The 21104-nt window shown below is 64.9% G+C and overlaps 1 protein-coding gene across 1 annotated transcript in view; it reads right to left on the bottom strand.

The window, feature by feature from the left end:
• Positions 1 to 545: 545 nt before the first annotated feature.
• The window catches only part of CDC42BPB (CDC42 binding protein kinase beta), a 74074-nt gene continuing 53515 nt past the window's right edge, over positions 546 to 21104 (bottom strand). Inside the window, exons 14-37 of the mRNA XM_084896498.1 lie at positions 20279 to 20389; positions 18873 to 19117; positions 18686 to 18791; positions 18211 to 18335; positions 17539 to 17644; positions 16811 to 16959; positions 16209 to 16303; positions 15667 to 15746; positions 13250 to 13339; positions 12867 to 12944; positions 11643 to 11748; positions 11030 to 11166; positions 10345 to 10484; positions 9196 to 9277; positions 8343 to 8559; positions 8162 to 8224; positions 7333 to 7929; positions 5403 to 5500; positions 5248 to 5332; positions 4967 to 5084; positions 4753 to 4870; positions 4348 to 4453; positions 4203 to 4273; positions 546 to 1620 (exon numbers count right to left, since the gene is read on the bottom strand). Of these exons, the coding sequence (XP_084752624.1) occupies positions 1489 to 1620; positions 4203 to 4273; positions 4348 to 4453; positions 4753 to 4870; positions 4967 to 5084; positions 5248 to 5332; positions 5403 to 5500; positions 7333 to 7929; positions 8162 to 8224; positions 8343 to 8559; positions 9196 to 9277; positions 10345 to 10484; positions 11030 to 11166; positions 11643 to 11748; positions 12867 to 12944; positions 13250 to 13339; positions 15667 to 15746; positions 16209 to 16303; positions 16811 to 16959; positions 17539 to 17644; positions 18211 to 18335; positions 18686 to 18791; positions 18873 to 19117; positions 20279 to 20389 (3255 nt within the window). The 3' untranslated portion in view covers positions 546 to 1488. The remainder of the gene's footprint in view (positions 1621 to 4202; positions 4274 to 4347; positions 4454 to 4752; positions 4871 to 4966; positions 5085 to 5247; positions 5333 to 5402; positions 5501 to 7332; positions 7930 to 8161; positions 8225 to 8342; positions 8560 to 9195; positions 9278 to 10344; positions 10485 to 11029; positions 11167 to 11642; positions 11749 to 12866; positions 12945 to 13249; positions 13340 to 15666; positions 15747 to 16208; positions 16304 to 16810; positions 16960 to 17538; positions 17645 to 18210; positions 18336 to 18685; positions 18792 to 18872; positions 19118 to 20278; positions 20390 to 21104) is intronic.

Below are 21104 nucleotides of genomic sequence, written 5' to 3'. Positions count from 1 at the left end.
CCAGGCTGGGAGGACTGCAGCCTGCTCCGGGGAGGGCAGGGCCATGTGACTGACTGCCCAGACGTGGAGCCGACAGTGTGAACCCCGTGGCAGAACTGCAGCCAGAGCTCCTACAGCTTCTCCCGGTCCTTCCCCGCTGTGACCGAGACCCCCGGCGCTCTGGCCTGGGTGCTGACACACCGGAGGGTGCCTCTGGGGGGACGAGACCGAGCTCTAGGCTGCGGTGCTGGCTGGCTCGGCATCACCTCTGGCAGCTCCTGGCACCACCATCACCGAACTCCCGGGGGCTCCGCAGGGCACCCCCCAACCTGGGGAAACGGGCCCTCCAGGGCCAGAGCCCACGTGGTCACCGCCCCAGCCTGTCCCCAGCATCGAGGGGCCAGGCTCTGCTGCCCTGGGCCGACCCGCCCAGCACAGCTCCCCCAGGAGGTACCGGCAGGTAAGGTCCCTTCAGGCCAGCCTTGCCCCTGGCACGGGAGTGACAGGGGCGCTTTCCCAGCACCCGGCACCTGGGGGCGCCCCGACACTCAGACAAACCGGGGAACTTTAAAACTGCCATCTTCTGCTTTATTGACAGATAAATTGTTCAAAATGTCCTCACGGTGATTCAATAATTACAAAGACTCCGACTTACATTACAAAAGTAAAAACCAGAACCCCAGCAGGTGCCAGCCCAGCACAGGCCCGGGGGTGGGGGTGGGGCGTGGGGGCAGCCACTGGGGCCGCGCACTGTGCCGCCTGGAAGTGCTTGCCTTCAGCACCCCGGGGCAGCGGAGAGCAGCCGGCCGGTGAGACACGCTGAGCTGGCCAGGGCCTCAGACCTGGCTCCTCACGCCACGCAGGGAGCTGAGCGTGAAAGGCTGGGGGCGATGTGCAGGGTGCCCGGCCCCTGAGGGCCCTCGGTGCTGGCCCGGCTCCGTGTGGACCGGGCGGGCGGGCGGGGCCTGGCGGCACCAGGACAGCCGCCCGTGGAGGCGGAGCTGGGAAGCGAGGGAAGCAGCACAGCCGACTTCACAGTAGTAGGTACTGGTGACGGGTGGTTGTGACCGGAGGGACGCGCACAGGCCTGTGCCAAGCTCCAAGGTCAGCAGGACTTCTGCAGCGGACGGCGCGCGGCTAGTGAACGGCACCGGCCGGCCCGCGCGCCTGTCCTCGGGACCGGACAGTGGACGGCAGGCTTCCTGCCGCCGCCTCCAGGGCGGCTCCGGGAGGAGCAGGCGTCCGGCCGAGCGGCCTGCCTCCCGAGCGGAGCGCCAGGGTGGGGTCTGAGCGCCGTGTGGCCGGCGCCTTCCCATCCATCGGTGCGGAGGAAGGTCAGGCGCGGCTGAGGGCGTGGCGTGAACAATCACGTTACAATAGAGTTTCTGCGTCTTCTTATCTACACGTCATTCCGTTTCCGTGGACAACACTAGGTCAGCTCGGTCTTGGCACTGGCGCTGGAGCCACGCGGCTCCGGGGCCTGTGGCGACGAGGTGGCGGCCGGTGGCTTCAGGCGTCGTAGGCCGGCGGCTCCGGGCCCTCGAGGGGGAGCTGGCTCCTGTGGGGGGAGGTGGGGCTCGGCGGGCCGCTGGGGTTGGAGCTGTTGGAAGGAGTTGAGTGTTTGGTGGAATCGGAATCCGGCTGTTAACACAAAGGGACAAGGTGAGAGGCACCGCCAGGTCTGTGCGATGGGGGCCCGGCCCGATGGGGTCTGTGCAATGGGGGCCCGGCCCGATGGGATCCAGGGGGGCCGGCCCGATGGGATCCAGGGGCCCATCCTGATGGGATCCAGGGGGGCCTGGCCCGATGGGGTTTGTGCAATGGGGGCCTGGCCCGATGGGGCCCATGGGGGCGGGGTGGCACCTGCCCTCTCCTTTCCTTGGTGAGCACAGGCTGGACCTAATCTCTCGTGAGCTCAGGCCCATGCCTGGCCCACAGTGACAGCAATGAGGCTGCAAAGGGGTGCGCCCCGCAGTGAGACCTGACACTGCGGCCGGGTCCGGTCCCAGACGCGCCCCTTTCCTGCTGAACGCACCGGGGAGAGAGGCCTTTCCCCCGGCGGAGGGGCTTCCTCTCCCCGAGATGAAGGCGGCAGCCAGAGCGCTGAGCGCACGCCACAAGCACCGTGCTCCTCCACCGGCACGGCAACCGAGACGGCAATCGGAAAACATCATTTACAACAGCTTCCGGGGACCAAGGTGCTCAGTCACTTCACAGGGGCCAGAGCGTCGGTCCCGGAAACCAGAAAACACGGCTGCGAGACAGAGGGCGGTGAGGAGGGCCGGAGACTGAATGTTAAAACAGCAACTCCCTCGAGTGGCTACAGACTCTGTTCAATCCCCACGGGGGTCCCACTGGCCTTCTCCCCGCTCCTGAGGCCCCGAATAGTCAAACCAGACTGAACAAGAAGAGGCTGGGGAACTCTCCCCAAACTTACTGCTCAAAAGCAACGAATCACAACGGGTGTGTGGTCATACGGGCCAGGAGCAGCGAGAGTCCAGACACGGACCTCATCAGCGTCAGGGCCTCTGACCAGGGCACCCACAACCGGGAAGAGCAGCTGCTCCCACACTCGGTGTGCCCCAGGAATAAAGCTGGCCTCTGCCTCCTGCTGCCAGGGACCCGAGTGAGCGCCGGGGACCCGTGTGAGCGCCGGGGGCCATGTGAGCACCAGGGGCTGTGTGTGAGCCCCGGGGAAGGCGTGTGAACGCCGGGGGGGGGGGGGGGAACGGACACACACACATGCGTGTGAGCGTGGGGGGGAAGCGTGTGAGCGCCGGGGTGGGGGATGCGTGTGAGCACCGGGGGGGGGGGGGGATACGTGTGAGCACCGGGGGATGCATGCGCTGACACAGGCCAACCCACAACACCAAGGGGAAACCAGCTCAGGGCCACAGGCTGGCAGGGGTTCTTAGCTATGACAGCGGAAGCAAAAGCACAGAAGAAACTGGTCTCCACCAAAACTGGAAACCCGGGTATGCACAGGATGGGGGGAAACATCTCAAGCCGCACACCGAGGGGCCAGGTGTCCAGAATATAAACAACCCGCAGCCCAAAGACAAAGACATGCCGCCGTGGAGAACGGAAGGACTGAAGACGCTGCTCCAGAAGCACAAACGGCCGACACCAGGCCCCCCGGGAAACGCAGGCACGGTTACCCTGCCGGACGCTGAGGGAGGGGGGCCAGGCGGCCTGGGTGAGGGCAGAGCTCTGCACGCGTGCCTGCGGCTGGAAAGGAAATGGGGCGGCTGCTATCGCCACCGTCCCCACGTGACCCAGCATTCCACGCCTAGGAATGGGGACGGCACTCACACGAGCACATGCTCACACGTGTTCACAGCAGCCGAGGGGAACGCCCCGACGGAGCCACCCGTGGCCAAGGACACGGCGTGCGCCGCCCTGTGGGTCTCGCCTCAAAGGAGAGCCTGCAGACGCTCAGGCGGCAGCACGCAGACCAGACAGGTGATGCTGAGGGAAGCAGGCACGACAGCCGCTGGGACCCGACACGCCACGCCCAGAACGGGCCGGGCCGGGTGGGGCGGGGAGAGGTGCTGGGAAGGTCTGAGCTGGTCGGAGCTCGGCTGCACAGCTCTGCGAACCTACTCAGCAGCCACCAACAGCTCCTTTAAAGCGACTCCTTCCTGCGATTTCACTTAAAAGAACCACCAGGTCCGAGCAGGACCAACAGGCTGTGCCGCGGAGGGCACCATGTCTGTGAGCCTGCGCCCCGCCCCACGCGATGGAGACACCCACCAGGAGCCCCAGCGAACTCTGGCCGCCACGCGGGGAGCGGGACTGGCCCAGCAGGAGGCGCAGACGGCGGGCAGCCTGGGGCCGTGGCCCGCCGGCCTGCACCGGGGAGGGGCGGATGACGCCGGACACTGAGGCGCAGGGCGGCTCCCATGGATCAGGGCAGGCAAAGGGCTCGATGTGCACAACCTGCCCATCCGCTCGGCGTGTGCACCCTGAACTCCGGCCTCGAGGCCGAGGGGAGAGCCTCGAGGGAAGGCTCTCCAAGACCAGCGCGGCCCGAGTCAGACAGGACCGTCCGTGCCAGCGCAGCCAGGAGAGCGGAGGCTGCTCTTCCTTCTGCGGGCGGTGACACAGCTTCCTGCCCCCCCCCAATGACCCCCAGGCTGTGGGGCTGCTCAATGGGGGAGAAGCCTGTTGCACAGAGGACGGCCGCGTGGGGCTCGGTTCTGCTCCGCATGGGCGTGCCTCACCTCCTTGTCAAAGTCCTGGTCGGGATCGGACATGCTCCTCAGAGGTGCCGCCACGCCGGGCTCGGACCCACCTGGGGCACAAGGAGGTGTCACCTCAGGGAAGGGGCCCGCCCCGGCCGCCCCGGCCGCCCCGGCCGCCCCGTACCTGTCGTCGGCCACGAGACGTAGGGCTTGCTCTTGGGCGGAGGCTGCCGGGCCAGGCTGGGGGGCGGGGGGCCGGGCCTCTCCTCCTGGGCCGGGGCCACGGCGCTCTGGGGAGAAAGCAGCAGTGAGCAGGTGCCGCTGAGCACCGGGCCGGCCCGAGGAGGGAAGCGGGAAGGCTCGCAGGGACGTCAGCTAAGGCCGGCTGGCTCCGACAGGAAGCCGCCGGCTCAGAGCGAAGGGGAGGCATCACTGCCGCACGAGGTGCTGTGTGGAAACCACTGTGACAGCTCGTTCCGTCTGAAACGCGGACAGTCACCGAGCAAATCCAGGGCCCGGCCGGGCTGCAGCGGAAGGCGGGCGGCGGGCGGAGCCCTCGCAGGCGGGACGGGCGCCCGGAGGCACTCACCAGCGGCAGGTCCATGAGCACCTGCATGCCGTCGCCCGGGCCCATGTGGGCCACGTGGTTGAAGTTGGTCGGGTTGGAGATCATCTTGGACCTCAGCTCTGGGTCTCTAAGCATCTCCCTGGGGAGAGGGAATTTGGGATTCACAACCGTGAGCAGTCCTCGGGCCACCCTGGCCGCCCCCAGCAGGCTGCCCCCGACAGGCCGGGCCCCTCACCGCCGCTGCTGCAGCCGCTCCTCCTCCGGCACCTTGAAGACAAACCGCCTCTTGCTCCGGGTCCGCAGCATCTGCTTCCGGCTATTGTCCGAGGTGTCGGGCACATTGAGCACGGTTCCTGCAGAGGGAGGGTGACCGCGGTCACGGTGGCCCCAGACCGCTGCAGGACGGGGGGGGCGGGGGGGGACATAGGACGGGGGAGGCGGGACAGGGGGATGGGAGGGGGGACAGGACAGGGGGCAGCACAGGGGGACGGCGGTCACAGACGGAGGCTCCCTCACCGGAGAACTTGCTCTTGAAGTAGATGAGGCGGGGGGGCTCGCAGTGGAGCAGGTGGAGGGTGCCCTCCGTGTTCAGCGGTCTGATCTGTGGGGACAAAGGGTCAGCCTCTGCACACACAGCGGGGAGCCACCGTGCCGCCCCCGCCCGGCCTCACCCTCCGCAGGCCGATGGTCTGCACCCACTCCATGGTGCGCACGTCGAAGACGTCGGCGCCGTATTCGCTGTACACCGTGACGTGCGAGGGGCTGCAGCCTGCGCGACGGAGAGCGCGGTGAGGAGCGGCGCGGCCGGGCCCCCGGCCTCCGAGAGGGGCGGAGGCCAGGCGGCCTGCCCGGGAGGAGGCCGCCACGGCCCGGCCACGCCCTGCAGGGCCAGGTGTGCTCCGGCTGAGGAGCGGGGGCAGCGGCAGCACGCACAGAGCTCCGGCCAGCGTCCTCCGGCCCTGAGCGGACCCCGAGGCTGCACACGCCGGGTCAGGGGGGCCGAGGCTGCCCACAGCGAGCTCCTCTGGGGAGCTGGGCTCTGGGTCAGCGTCCACGGGAGCCACTGCGGCGCCGGGGACGAGCTGGCCACGCACAGCCCGGCCACAGGGGCCTGTGCAGCGCTGGTCCCAGTCCCCGGGCGGCATCCCTCTGCCCTCTGCTTTGACTCCGAACTACGCCCCCGCAACGGCCCTTTCCCTGCTCCCTCTGAGCCACCCGTCGTCCCAAAGGCATGAGCAAGGCCTGTGGGTGCGAAGTGTCGGGGCTTCCAGGCAGCGGTGTCTGTCGCTCCTCGCCTGAACACTGCCTGTCAGGTGGGCGGCCTCACCCAGGGGCAGGCAGGCCCGGCGCCCGCCCAGCCTCACGGGCGCTGCTGCGGCTCCGAGTGGGCGGCACGACCACCTTCTCGACCCCACAGAGTCAGCTAGGTCGCCGCGGGCAGGAGGCCGGGCAGAGGACCGTCCGCCTGGCTCCTGGCAGCCCCTCCCTGACCCCGTGGGCTCCCCGCAGGAGCCAGATCTGTGCGGGACGAGGCGTGGCACCGAGGTGTCCGCCAACAGCGTGACCTCACGTCCATCTCAACGGGCAGAGCACGGCTGTGGTCTGACCGACTGCGCGTGCTCCCGCGTGCCCTCCCCTGGCCAGCCCGCAGCCGGACCGGCACGCCTCCGCACGGGCCGGGAGGCGGAGTGGACGGGGCTAGTGCTCCAGCCCCACCTGACTGCACGCCTGTGCTGTGCAGAGGGAGGAGACAGACCACGGGGCGGAGCAGAACTGAGCGCCAGGCTCAGCGTGGCCACTGCGGCAAGGCACCGGGGCTGGGCTGGGTCCTTCCTCCTTTCTAGCGGCCAGCCCGCCGAGCGGGCCCTGTGGTTCTGAGGCTGCTCCTCGGGGCGGCTTCGCGGACATGAGGATGGCAGGGAGTGGGCAGGCGTGGCAGCAGAGGTCTGGCTGCTGCGCTGCCCCAGGTTGGCCGAGGGCCAAGGAGTCAGACACACACGTGAGCCCCCGGAGCCAACGGAGGCAGCACACCCCACAGCCCGGCTCCTGGTCCAACACTCCCAGTTCTCTGCCAGCAACCAGGCGGACAAAGGCTGTACTTGCAGGCAACTGAGGAAAAACGGGCCCGCCCCCCACCTGTAACCCCACTTCTGCTGCCCTAAACGGTCCCATCCCCCCTGGGTTCCCACATGCCCGCCAGTGGTGGGCATGAGGGTTAGGGTCCTGTACAAGCTCAGATGGCGGGCTGGGCAGGAGCCCCACGGAGCCCCTCACACAGGAGGCCACCTCAATCCCTGGACAACTTGGCTTTTTCCAGAACAGCTGCCGCCTCTCAGGAAACCCCCCTCTCCCCCCCAGGCCTCCCATGGGCAGGGCAGCGCCCTCTGATGGCCACGCCGAGCCCTGCGGCAGGTGCTGTGCTACGCTGCTGCGCGTTCCTGAATGACTCGGGGCCTGAATGACTCCGGGCTGAGTGGGCCCACCCCTCCCGGCTCCCTGGCTCCCTGGCGGGGGAACTGGAGACGAACTGAAGCAAAACTGAACGTGCCGACAGGCGTGAAGAGCAGCGACAGGGATAGGCAACAGAAAACATATACATACTACAGGCGACAGGCACCGCAGGCCACATGAGCTCCTGCGTGCGCGACCGCCGGCCTTGTGGGTCCACGTACAGCCCCATGTGGCTGAAGCAAAGCAGGTACTCCTCGCTCTGGAGCTCCACAGCACACAGGGCGTCAAAAGGCTGCTGCGCGAGGAACGCAAGCGAGGGGTCCTGGGCATTGACCAGCGGCAGCGCCTGCCCGTCCCCCTGCAGGCTCAGCAGGGAGAACCCCGAGGGGTAGCCCACACAGAGCTTGTCGGACAGCACGGCCATGCACTGCACGCTGCCCGGGGCCGCGAGCTCCGCCACCTTCCTGTGGAAAGGCCGGCTGCGCTGGGCCTCGTAGCACAGCACCAGCCGCTTCACCGCCACCAGCAGCCAGGTGGCCGCGCCCTTCCTCAGCGTCGCCGTGGCCAGGAGCTGGCAGCCCTTCGTCTCCGGGAGCTTGACATCCACGCTGCTCTCTGTGCCGTCGAAGGCGGACCACGGGCAGAGGTGGACGTGGTGGTTCCGGCCGCACAGGAGCGCGGCCACCCGCTCCTTGGGGGCGAGCGCGATCTGGTAGACCTTCTTGTAGTCAGCGACGCGGACGATCACTGCGGGAGGGCGGGTGTGAGCCGAGGCGGGGACCGGTGCCCACCCTGCTCCCGGCGCCGGCTCAGCACCCTCCACCCGTCCCAGACGCCCAGGGCCCGACGCGGAGTGGTCTGGCTGCGGCCTTCCCTCCCGTTACAAAGTCTGATGGGAGCAATGGACCCGGCCAGTGACAGCGTCTCAACGCGCACAAGTTCCCACGCCTGACGCACAGCGGACACGGCCGCCACTCACCGTCACGGGTCACCTCGATGACGTACAGCCCTTCTTCCAAGCCGACCACGATCCTATCGCTGTCTGTGGGCAGAGGGCGAGAACAGAAAGCGCGTCAGCCGTGGGCGCACGGGCCCTCCCGGCCACGGGAACCCCGGTGAGGCCAGCCGCTGTGCCCGGGGACAGCCGGGGGCGCACGCACCCAGCACGGAGGCCGCCAGCACGGCCTTGACGAGCGGCAGCGAGCTGTCGTAGGCCTCCTGCGGGACGTGCACCACCTGGTTGCGCAGGCGGTTCTTCTGCAGGATGGACTGCAGGCCTTCCAGAATCCCAACCCACTTCCGCTTCTCGTTCTCGTTCTCTGTCAGAATGAGCAGTGAGCTGGTCTTAGAAGGTGAACCTAAGAGCGAGGCCGTCACCTTCAGAACAGAAAAGAGAACAGAAGAGCCATAAGCCGGCAGCAGGGCACCGACGCCCGCCTGCCCGGCCGCCGGCCCCTGCTCCGAGGCCCTCCGTGCTGTCCCGGGACAGAGAGGAAACACGCATCGCACTAACGGCCCTCCGAGCACGTGCACACAGCTCTCGGCCGGCCCGGCACAGGTCGTGCGGCTGCGGAAGGACCAGTTTAGTGCAGTGGCGGCAACTCTTTGCGTTGCGCAAGGAGGGGCTTTCTGGACAGTGCTGAGCTCAACACAACTCCAGGGGAGGCCGTGCCTCCCTAGCTCAGTGGAGGGACCGCCGCGCCCCTCCCCGCCCCGCCGTGAGTGCTGCTCCTGACCAGCAGGCCTGAGAGGGGAGGGGAGGGAGGCCCCCTGGACATACTGGGACAGAGCACTGACGTGAGGAGGGGAGAGGAAGGGAGGGGAGGGGAGGGAGGTGGCAGTGAGGGCAGAGGCTGGGCGTATGGAGGAGCCCGCAGCAAGGAAGGGGTGGGGAGCCGGGCCTCTCCCACGGGCTCGGGTCCCTCCGCCGGCAGTGAGCTCTGAGGGTTTCACTGTAACCACGTGGCCTGTCTGTGCTCAGTGAATCCTCTCAGGGACGGGAGAGAGCCGTACCCTGAAGATACACGGAACGTCTCGACGGGAAGCGTGAATGACGTCGGAGGCCAGGACGGAGCTCACCGAGAACTCTTCATCCCTGCAAGAAACGGGACACTGAGCGCGCGGGGGGACGCCAGGCCTGTGCAGACCGGACAGAACTGGCCTTGGCCCGGGTAAGAAAGCGCTTCCCCTGTAAAGCCACCAGTGCAGGGGTTCGAGAAGCCCCTCCTCTTCCTCCCCACCTCCTCCTCCGCCTCCCCTCCCGAGCCACTGGCTCTCTAGACCTTCAGCGGCTGGGGGAGGGCAGACCACCGCCCCGGCGGCCGGGGCGCGCTGTGATCAGGCCGCCATTGAAGGAGCTAAAACGAGCCGATACCTGGCAGCCCACGTCCATACTCTGCCCTGCACGGCGCCGGCGGCCTCTGCCTGCGGGCCAGGGCGCAGGAGGGACAGCGGGGTCCCCAGGGCTTTCCAAAACCAGGTCCCAGTGTCCACCACCCCATGCACTGGCCATGCACTGGGACGGGGGAGGGGGCCCCGCTGTGGGGGTGACTGACATGTGGCTCTCCTCATGGCACCCCAGGGCACGCCTTCCCCCAGAACCAATGTGGCGACTAGCTGGAGGCTGGGCCCCAGCATGTCTGTCTGCATTTGCCAACCTCTGTGGCACTGGGGTGGGTGACCAGACACACCAGAACGTGCCCAGCATGCCCACCTTCACAACCACCCTCTCACTTCCGGGCCGGGTGGTGCCATCACACCCATGGGAAGTGGAAGCAGACGAAACGAGAAGAGAAGCCATGAGGGGGATGCTCCTGCCCTCAGTGCCCGGTGCCAGAGGCAGGCGACGGGCATGAAGAGGTCAGAGGTGCCGCCACCCAGCAAGCCTTCGGGCACACAGCCCGGCGCCAGGCTGCTGTCGCCAGGGGACCCGCAGGCACAGACAGACCCTGAGGACCGGCCGCGCAGGCGCTCCCTGCTTGCTCTCGGCCTGCCATGTTCTTACGTTACACGCTCACTGAGCAGTTTCTAACCAGACCGACCTCAGCCAGGACGTTCCCGCACGCCCGCTTGTGCCTGCGCTGGGGTCCGCGCAGTGAGGGAGGGGTGGGCAGGAAGGAAGTCAGGGGCTACCGAACCCCGCGCCCACGCCGGGGAGCAGACCTGAGGTCCAGGACCTGGCTGGCCACCACGCCGGGCTGCGTGGACTTGCCCTCGGGCAGGTCGTACAGGAAGAGCTTGCAGTCGCAGACCACGGCGTAGGCCCGCTGCCACCCCTTCTTCACGCCCGTCGGCTTCGGGACCTGCGGGTAAGCGGACGTCTCACTGGCCGGCGAGGCCAACGCGCCGCCGGGCCTCAGGGCAGGGCTTCCCGGGGTGCCCTCCGCGGCCGGCTTCTCACAGCAGCTCCCTCGCCCGCGCAGGCTGGGGGCCAGAGCGCGGTCAGGGCTGCTGCGGAGGGCGAGCACGGACAAGGCGACGCGGAGACAGGTGGACAGCTCGGCGACAGGGACGCCCACAGCCAGGAGCCCGGGAACCAAGGCTGAGGGGCCCTCACGAGCCCGGCTGAGCGCCCGGCCAGGAGCGGGCAGGCCTGACTGAACGTGTTTCCGTGGACCCTCAGCCCGGGCCCCAGGACCAGCACGAAGGCGGTGTAGACATGAGGGCAGTGCAGACAGAGGGCCGTGCAGACAGAGGGCGGTGCAGACAGACAGAGGGCGGTGCAGACAGAGGGCCGTGCAGACAGAGGGCGGTGCAGACAGAGGGCCGTGCAGACAGACAGAGGGCGGTGCAGACAGAGGGCGGTGCAGACAGAGGGCCGTGCAGACACGAGGGCCGGGCGTCCTACCTTCACGTAGCCCTTGTAGGCGGTGCCGATGCCCCGCTGCACGTCCACGCCCAGGGGCCGCTTGGCCTGCTCGGGAGGGAGGGGGCACACCTGGGGGGCGCTGTCTCGGCAGGACACGTGGCAAGCAAACGAGCACACTGGAGGGGCGAGGGGGCGGCGTCAGGCACGTGGCCGGAGCCCGGACCCAGGGGTGATTTGTGAACTCGCCCCCACATCTCAGGACAGACAGCGGCAGGCAGGGCGCCAGGACGCCTTGACGTGCAAGGACCATCCGGAGCCGGTCTCTGTCCTCCCCCAGCCCTGACAGGAACCACGTGCAGGTCTGGGACGGGTGATGGCCGCCAACCCGGGCGGGCCCTGCCCTGTGAGCACCGGCTCTGACCAGCGTGGGCGCTCGGGCCGCCCAGCCCAGGGTCACTTGGCACCTGTGACCTGGCCAGTTGCGCTGCACGGGGGCTGCACGCAGACGTGAGCGAGTGCAGGCGTGGCAAGGCCCAGCCCAGGCTGTGGAGGCGGCACAGGGAGAGGCCCGGACCAGGCTTTCGCCCGGGCTCACAGCACTCACACAAAGAGGCTCCCTCGCTCCCTCTCCCGGGGCCGCGGGCACACTCACCCTCGCAGGCGTAGCCCTGGCGCAGCAGCCCCACCATCAGGGAGGTGCAGTGGCTGCACTGGGTGGGGCTGGAGAAGGACTTGATGCTGAACTGGTGGGCTTTGGGCTGCGGGAGGACAGGGAGGAGGAGAAGCGCTGGAGGCGGCGGCCAGCGCAGGAACGCTGGCTCCATCTTGAGAGACGGACAGTGGACTCCATGCTGAGGTGTGTGTGGCGCGGGCAGTGCTACCAACGCCCGGTGCGCAACCCCCACCGAGGAGCTAGAGCCAGAGGCCGCCCCACACCTCCTCCAGGGACCCATGGCGCACAGCAAGGCGGGCGCGGGGGAGGTGGCTGCGGCAGGCCCCTCGCCTCCCGGAGGCCCGGGGCTGCCCAGGGCGGGGGTGGCAGGGCCCCCCCAGAGCTGCCTCCCCCTGAAACCAATGACACACAAGGGCGAGCAGCAGCCCCGTCCCAGCAGCAGAGCGGAGCCAGCGCCGCGCTGGAGAAGGGACCCCCGCCACGCGGTGGATGACGGAAAGAGACGGGGTGGAGAAACGGGCCGTCTACAAGGCTAACAGCGGCAAAATCCGAGCCTTCACTGCTCAGGCCACATGAACGGGGCCTTTGTAGGAAGCAGGAGGAGTGAACAAAACCCAGTGCAGTCCACCTGCTCCCTGATGCTGAGACTCAAGTCCAACTGCCACACCATTCACCATCTCGCCCAAGACCAAGCCGAGCGCTGGCTGCACGGCCATTGTGACGGGAACCAAGAGGCCACGGCTGCATCCACAAGAGCGGCGTCCACGGTTCACGGGCGTTGGCCAGGGAAGCCGGAGCGGGCCTTGGCCCTGGAGGCTGTGGCCTGGGGCATGTGTGCCCGGCTCTCAAGGCCGTGACAAAGCCAACATGCCGTGCACACTCAGGAGCCGTTCTCGGTTGAGGGACCCTCCCCCACACACACACACCGTGACTTCTCTGTGCAGGCGGACAAATGGAAGTAAGCCTGGAGAAGGAACTCAGACACCTCACAGACCAGAGGGAACTGGTCTGGGAGCAAAGGGGCTGGGAGAGCTAACGCAGACGTGTTTCCGTGAAAATTCGCTCAGGCAGCGCCGGGGAGGGTCACACGGGCCCCGAAACCCCTGCTGACACAGCACTCAGCGCGCCCGCTGACAGGACACACCCGCCGTCTGTCTGCTTACACGGGCTTCTACAGCGAGGCGGCCGGGAAGCCAGGCTTACCTTTGGTCCGGCCAGAGCGAGGGCCTGGGAGGCGGGCGGCGGCCCGGCGGGCAGCCTCTGTGGGGCCCGAGCCATGTCCTGGGAGACAAGCGGGACAGGTGAGCGCCGTGCTAGCTGCGCGCTCTCCACCACCAGGCCCTGCGTGGATCCCTCCCCCGGAGCTGATCAATAATGAACAGTTCTGCATTTTTAATTCGCCACATTGTGGAGACACCTGTCAAAGCACGCCTCATGTAGCCGATGCGCCCACGGCAGCTCTGAAATGCAAGTCGGGCTCGGCTGGCGCTGCGGGTGAACCGAGCGTGCCGGCCTGGGCCTCCAGCAGCAGGTGGACGCGGGGCAGAGGGGCAGACCTGAGGGTCGCGGTCAGGGGCAAGTCTTACCTCCTGCTGCTCGGTGCTCGCAGCCATGGGCGTGGACGGGGACACTTCTGGCTTTGGAGCTTGTGTTTCTTGCTCACTAGCTGAGCCGGTCTGTGGGGAAAAGGCCAAGGAATTGTGAGAATGGAGAACTCGTTCTGTAGAATTCAGCCTGGAGCCCACACAACCCCCACAGCCTTGCCCTGCGGCCATCCTCTCGTAACAGGAATGGTAAAGACGTTAGAGCCACAGTTCTAGAAAAACGAGGAGCGATATGTTCACCACGTAGTTGTGAGCTGATCAGAAGGGCGCTCACTGAGGGGGGGCCCTGGTAACCGCGATGTCACTGTCCTGTGGACGAGGTGTCGTGTGGACGTGGAGGAGGGACAGACAGAGCAGTCACTCCGCCCAGTAAGAACGTGCATGGGAACGGGACTCCATTGTGGGGCAAATCATTCCCAGTGCCCGCCAGTGTGTGTGACGTGGGGCGAGGAGACAGGCTCCAGGGGACCAGGCTTTCCCCTGGGAGGTAGCGGTCCTCTCTCCTGGCCGGAGGCTCCGAACAGTGGTCAGAAAAGCACTAACATGCAGGGTGCGGCTCCGAGGACCAGGCACGAAGCCCAGCCCCGCCAGGCTGAAGCCCCCAGTGCAGCCGGTGAGAGGTCCGAGCTGGAACCCCGAGGGGAGGCCCCCTGCACCCATGCCGCAGGAGAGCGGCCTCTCGGGCACCCGCCTCTGGGCCCGGCTCCGCACGTGCTCACGGAGACGGAAAGGCAGGCGGTGCGGGCGCACAGCACGGGGACCAGGGCTGCAGAGGGGCCTCCAGGTGCCATGTTGGTGTCTTAAACACAGCAGCTCTGCCCTGGCCGCACGGCTCGGCGGGTAGAGCGCTGGCCGATGCGCCATAGTGGTGGGTCTGATCCCAGGCCAGGGCACATACAAGCATCCGTGAAGGAGTATGTAAGTGGAACGAGTCCATGTTTCTCTCTATTAAAAAAAAGCCCTGGCCGGTGGCTCAGTTGACTGAAACGTCGTCCTGTTCAGCAAAAAAGGGTGCAGGTCCGACGCCCAGCCAGGGCACGTGTCCAGGTTGCGGTCTCCATCCCGGGTGGGTGCATGTGAGAGGCAACCCATCGATGCCGTTCTCTCCCATCATGCTTCTCTCTCCGCCCTTCCCGCCGCTCTCTGCTGTAACACAGTCAACAACGAGACACCGCCCTGCGCTGAGGACTCCGGGAGACACACTGCACCCTGACAATACCCGCCTCCAAAGCAGCAGCGGCCGTGCCAGGACAGAGGAGCAAGCCTGCTGGGCTCGGGAAAGGCTGGCCCAGCCAGGAGCGCCTGCCGCTGGCAAGGCTGCTGTGGGTGGCGCCTCCACTGGCCCTCTCCGGCCCTCTCCGGCACACCCCTTACCCCAACGGCTTCCGCAAAGCGTGGAACCGCTGTGTCCCCTGCCGAACTCCCGCCAAATGCCTGCCCTCCTCTCAGAGCGGGGGCGTCAGACAGACCAGTGTGGCCTCAGATGCTGCTCTTGGCCGGGCACAGCACTGCCCACAGGAGGCACGGTCCACAGGGCGGACCTTGCGGCACAGCTCAGCTCAGCGCGGTCCCAGGCTCCCCTGAACCTGCAGCCAGGGCCTCAGGCCGCCTCGTCCACACGGCAGGGACAGCGCGGACAGCTGCGGCTCCGCGGGAGGACGGCCTGACCTTAGGAGGTGAACTGGGGAGTAGTCCAGTCGTTGATGCCTACCCGCACTCTCACTAGCTGGGGTGGGGGGCGGGGCACGGGCGGGAGGCACATGGGCGGACGTGAACACCCCTCTGCTGCAGGCGGAAACGTTTCTGAATGAAGCGGGAAGACCGTCACGCACCTCACGGGCCCAGGAATGAGACCCTCTCAGGCCTTTCCCTTCCTGGCTCCCAGAGGCTGCTAGGAGGGGTCCATCCCTCCTCTTCCGGAAAGGAGAGGCGTGGTGCCCGAGGCCGCGGGAGGCAGAGTGACAGGGAGGGGGGCTCGCCCTCATTCTGCCACTTCCTGCGCAGGCAGCACGGCCCGCTCCCTAGGAGGTGCCACCCAAGCTCCAACTGCGGCGGCAGCGAGGGGCCCCCACCCGTCGGAGACCAGCGGGGAGCCAGGATGCCCCCAGAGGTCTGCCTGCTCTTCCCTGGCTGCGGTGCGAGGCTGTGCTTTAGCCGCTGCCTGGGGCCCCACAGGCAGAGGCCCAGGCCACCTCTGCCCTGAAGACCCGGAGCGGTTCCTCGCTCTAATTCTGGAAGCGTCTTGGGAAGCATTTCAAGCCCCTGCAGGCCTCTAACCCACACACTGCACACACAGGCTGGACAGAGCAGCCTGAGGTCAGCGTCACAGGAGTCAGATCACAGGGCACTAACCAACCGGTCACCAAGGCGCTTTTCGCTGGTAAAAAGCAGTTACTCACTCTGAAGGTCAGGTCATGTGCAAGCGGGGCCGTGTTGAAATACTCAAAAATAGAATCCTGGAAATCTGGAAGTTTGAGTCCTGTAAGACGAGACAGTCACGGTGAGAACGTAAGACTCTTACGCTGACGGAAGGCTCCATGTCGATGGTTCACTCTGGACATCTCGCCCCAAACACAGCGACAGGATGGAGAATGCTGTGCCCGTGGCCACACGGAGCGGGTGCCAGGACAGCAAGGCCGGAACGGCGGCCAGCCAGCCGCAGGGCAGAGCTCTGTCATGGGATGTGACGTCTAACTGCACTGGTGTGTGTGTGCTCTATTCTTTCAAGACAAAACAGGAAGGACGCCCCAGACCTGTGGTGACCTTGGGGAGTGAACCCTTGGACACACCCATTTCAGAATTTGGCTTTGGCATGACGAAGTACTGTCTTCAAAGCACTAAAAGCTATTAACCCTGAAAGAAATTAAATCTAAAGCAAAACCATGCCATTACAAAGGGCTTATAATACTTTAAAAATGTAAGAATTTGTCATTTAACTTACCGGTATCTGCTCTAAATTTTTCTTCCATCTTCTTCTTCAAAATTTCCATTTCTTCTACTAATTCTTTATTTTTTGCTTCCGAGTCCTTTAGTTTACTGAAATGAGAAAGGGGCGCGTTAGGTGCGGAAACCAGGCCACCTGCGTGCGGCTGAGCGGGAGGCGGGCGGGGCCGGCCAGGGCTCCACAAACACGCGGACGGACACAGGCTTGACGGGGCGGCCGCCCCCTAACACGTCTGGACACACAAACGGATGTAAACACCGTGCATCAAGAGCCTGCAGCGTATTGGACATTCCTCTCTGTGGACCGCCCGAGCCCCGAGGACACCCAGCCCCGGGGCTCAGACCGGATACCTGTGTCTTCCCCCAACAGGCCAGAGGGTGGCTACCACCTCCTGAGCGCAGGTCTTGGGGTTCCCGGGCTTTTGTGGGGGACAGAGCAGCCAGTGCAGCGCCGGGGGACCTGCCATCACCTCCTGGCTCTGCACTGGTGTGGGGGGACACCTGCCCGCACTCAGCCCCGCGGCTGTGAGGGGACAGCAGGCGCTGGCTGGCGCAGGACCCGCTCGGGGCGTGCCCAGGCCCCCACGGAAGGACAAGCACCTTTCAAAGGAGAGGTTCGCGTCCTTGGCCTTCCTCAGCTCCTCCTGGACCAGCTGCTTGGCCCGGATCTCGGCCTCCAGCGCCGACTGCAGCTCCAGCCGCGCGGACATGTCCAGCTTCTGGCTGCGGCGCACCTTCCAGAGCGGGTCCTGTGTGCGTAGGTTCAAATGAGAGATACACCTTAACCTCCTGACTTCACAAAATTAATGCTAACAAATGACAAACTCATCTTTTCTAGCCTTAAGCTTTTTTAGCATTTTAAATTTATTTTATTGTTTAAAGTATTACAAATAGTACGTACGTCTCCTTTGTCCCCTACTGGCCTTCCCCCGGCCTCCCCTACCCCTGCACATGCCCTTACCCCACTCCCCGAGGGTCTTGCCTTAAAACTTTTATCCTATTTAAAAGTTAACTCTCCGATATTATCAAAGTCCATCACAGCCAATTTTATTTTCAACATTTTATGGCCTTTATTCTTTCTTAGAGGTCTTGTAAAAATTCACTAATTTTTAAAGAAGAAACTGGGTCCTCTAATGTAATTTTTTTCCCCCCCAAAGAGGAAGGGAGAAGAGGGAGAGGAATATCAATGATGAGAGAGCATCATTATCAGCTGCCTCTGCACGCCCCTTACTGGGGAATCAAGCCCACAACCGGGAACGTGTCGGCCCCTCACGGCGAAAGCCCCCGTGAGCCCCGGGGACAAAGCGTGAGCTCCGGGCACGACCCACCAGTGTTCTCGACCCCAGGCTGGAGCTCCTCAGCGTCTCCAGCTCTTCCGTCATCTTCGAAGCCAGGGCTTGGAGGTAACCCCGTGCGTCTTTCTCGTCACTGACCCTGCGGGAGGGGACAGGTCTGTGAGTGCCTGGAGCAAGGAGCACCCATGAGTCCCGCCTCCCTGAGGGCACAGGGACCCAGCGTCCTCTCACAGGACACCAGTCCCCGTGACAACAGAATGTCCCTTAGGCCGGCTAGTGTGGCTCAGTGGTTGAAAGTCAACCTATGAACCAGGAGGTTCAATTCCCCAGTGTAGGTCTTGCAGGAGGCAGCTGATCAATGACTCTCTCATCATTGATGTTTCTCTCTCCAGCCCCCTTCCTCTCTGAAATCAATAAAAGCACGTTTTGAAAAAAAGAAGGTGCCTTAGGTAGATCCCTGCACAGCCTCACCACACCTCAGAGGCCGGTGGCTGCTTCTGCACCTTTGCTCAGCGCGGTGGCCCTGGGCAGAACGGCCACCTGACCTCAGTGCTGTCGGGCACGGCAGAGGGCTGTGCCTGGGCCGCAGAGAACTAGCGGGAGGTGCACATGAGGTCACAGAGGAAGACGGAGCCGGAGAAACTGCACCCTGGGCGGCCGGCCGACGGCCTGAGCCTGGCCACGCCCCTGGGCGGGCCAACGCACCACTGGATGATCTCGGCGATCTGAGCTTCCCAGTGGGCCACCGACTCCTTCTTGGCCGCCAGGTCCTGCAGCTCGTCCTCCAGCTGCCTGTTCTGGGCTGTGAGCTTGTCCACGAAAGAGCAGAGCTGGAAGGAAATCATCGCACCACACAGCGGGTTAGTTGGCGCCCGCACACAGGACGTTAGCATCACTCAAACTACACGTCCTGAAGATTTTGAGTTTTCTTTAATCATTAGGAGGTTCAGGGTGTGGGTTTTTTACTGTATCTGACTCCAGTCACATTTCAATGCAGATCTGAACATAAAAGGGATCAAGAGCCAGTGATTTCAGAAAGCCAGCAGCTTTTAACCAAATATAAGCATCCCGTTTAAAAGATGACCACTGCGTCCTTTAAAAATAAAAATACTAAAACACAAACTTCCAGCATCCGAGCAGAACGTTCCCGCCTCCCAAAGCGACCCGAGCCCCCCGTTACCCGCTCCTTCTCGGCAGCCAGCTTCTTGTTCTCCTCGGACAGCGTGGCGCGGTCTCGCTCGTACTTGTCTCTGACGGTGCCCACTGCCTCCTCCACCTCGCTGAGCCTGCGGGAGGGGCGGGGTCAGAGCCACGCCCACCGGCCGCCGCACAAGCCTGCGGCCCCCCACGGAGGAGCTGGGACTCACCGATCCCGCTTCGACTTCTCCAGTTTGTCTTTCAACATCAAGATCTCCTTCTGCAGGGCCAGCTGGTGGCTCTCGGAGTCGTGCACCTCCTTCTTCACAGTTTTCACCTCCAGCACGTGGGAGGCCTCGCGCCTCACCAGCTCCTCTTCATAGAACAAGACCTTCTTCTCCAGCTCAGACTTGATTTTGGAAATCTCTTGCTGATGCTCTAAGGAGGCACCTGGTCCCCGGGCCCCTTGCCTACCCTGGAGACAAAGGTTCAGGTAAGTCACACCCCTCCCCGCCCTCCCTCAGGGTCACACCGTGTCCCCTCCCACGTGCAGGCCCTTGGAAGCTGCTGCCTGGGCCCCCAACGGCAGGCACAGCCCTGTGACAGCTGAGCCTGGCAGGTGGTGCTCAGGAGGGCAGCTTGGGGGTGACAGCATCTGCCCGGCAGGAGGGACGTGCCAGACCTGCCGGGCCGAGGCCGTCACATGTGTGCACTGCACCGCGAATGCTTCGTCTCCCTCTGCCCGCACTCCCGCTCAGCACTCTAAGGGCCGCCTCTGTCAGGCCCCTGTGGCTCCGGCCACGTGACGTCTCTGCTCTCCTGCAGCCGAGGAGCAATGACGGACACACACCAGCAAACCAGACAGTCACACAGGTGACGTGACAAAGACTGGGGGAGGCAGGAGTGCGGTTGGACGCACAGCCAGGCAGCGGCAGCCAGGATGAGGGGAGACAGACACCTTGAGGATGTGCAGGGGAGAGGTGGCGGATTCACCAGGGGCCAGGAGGGGGTTTGAGGGAGAGGGGAGCCTCAATGTCTCCTTTCACAGACAAGGAGCCCTCGGCTAGGCCGGCGGAGGCTCTGGGGCTGCACGTGGTAAGCCGGGAGCCCAGCTGCCCACCGCCCTCTCCCCACTCCAGGCCTTGCCCCTGGTCGCTCGCCCCCACCCCCGGCCACGGACGACCAGCCTGTCTCCGCTCTGTCAGTGGCAGCACCGGTCTTTGAGGAGCTTTCCCTGAAGTGGGCCCAGGAGTTTAGAAAAAGATTAGTCAGCTCTAACCGGTTTGGCTCAGTGGATAGAGTGTCAGCCTGTGGGCTGAAAGGTCCCAGGTTCGATTCTGGTGAAGGGCATGTACCTTGGTTGCGGGCACATCCCCAGTAGGAGGTGTGCAGGAGGCAGCTGATCGATGACTCTCTCTCATCGATGTTTCTAGCTCTCTATCCCTCTCCCTACCTCTCTGTAAAAAGTCAATAAAAAGAAACGAAACGAAACCCAGGCGCCCAGAGGCACAGGTGCAGGCCGGAGCCGCTGGAGAGAAGCGAGGGCACCTATGCCCGGGGCCTGCAGTGCGGCCCTCCCGCCGACAGGCGGCTCCTCAGGTCACAGCTGCTGGTGGGAGCGGGCCCTGCGGCCTACCTTGAGGGCCTCGAGCTCACTTTCGAGTTGCTTGGAGAAGCTCTCGCTGTGCTCGCGAAGCTTGCGCTCCTTGGAGGCCTCGGCCACGGCGTCCTCGAGCCGAGCTTCCAGCTGCAGGACGGAGGGCGCGGTCAGAGGCACCCTCCCTGCCCACCCGGTCTCTCAGCACGCAGAGCCCTGCGAGCTCTCACCTCACTCTGCCCCAAGTTTCATCTCCTGGTCAAGTCTGAGGAGCACGCCTCAGGGCTTGACTGGAACGGCTGGTTAGTAAACCAACGTTAAACTCTAACGTAAACGGTAATTGGCCGTGAAACGCGGAGAAAGGCACTGGGTTGAGACGGCGTTCCCTGATGCTGGAGGAAGTGCTTCAATGGAGCACTTCTGCGCCCAGCGGGTCCGCAGGCCCGGCACCAGGCCCCCTCACCCGTCCCAATGGCGGTGCTCGCAGTTCCGATCACAGTGGCTGCAACTACAGGCCAACGGGCTGCGGACAGGCAGCCTCTGTGCAGCACAGCGAGGGGCTTCCTCCAAATACTGAAGAGAACTGCACTGGACCTGACCCGCTGCTGGGAGTAACAGCCTGCAGGCTTCTGAGGCAGAGGGCAAAGGGCCCGAGCCACGTCCCTGGCTCACAGCACGTCCCCCATGGCCCTCTCCCCCCAGTCCAAGCAGTCCGTGCCCAGACAGTGCCCACCACACAGAACACACACACACGTGTTTTCTGTTCAGCCAGTTCTTTAAGAAAAGGACAAAGATGTAAAAATTGCCACTCTTCTCCCTACATTTTGGGGGAAAATAATTAAAACACTATTTAGGCTCACTTGTA

Source organism: Pipistrellus hanaki (genome assembly GCF_964339955.1).
Source record: "Pipistrellus hanaki genome assembly, chromosome: 1".
NCBI lineage: Eukaryota > Metazoa > Chordata > Mammalia > Chiroptera > Vespertilionidae > Pipistrellus > Pipistrellus hanaki.
This window is presented reverse-complemented; position numbering and strand designations above follow the sequence as displayed.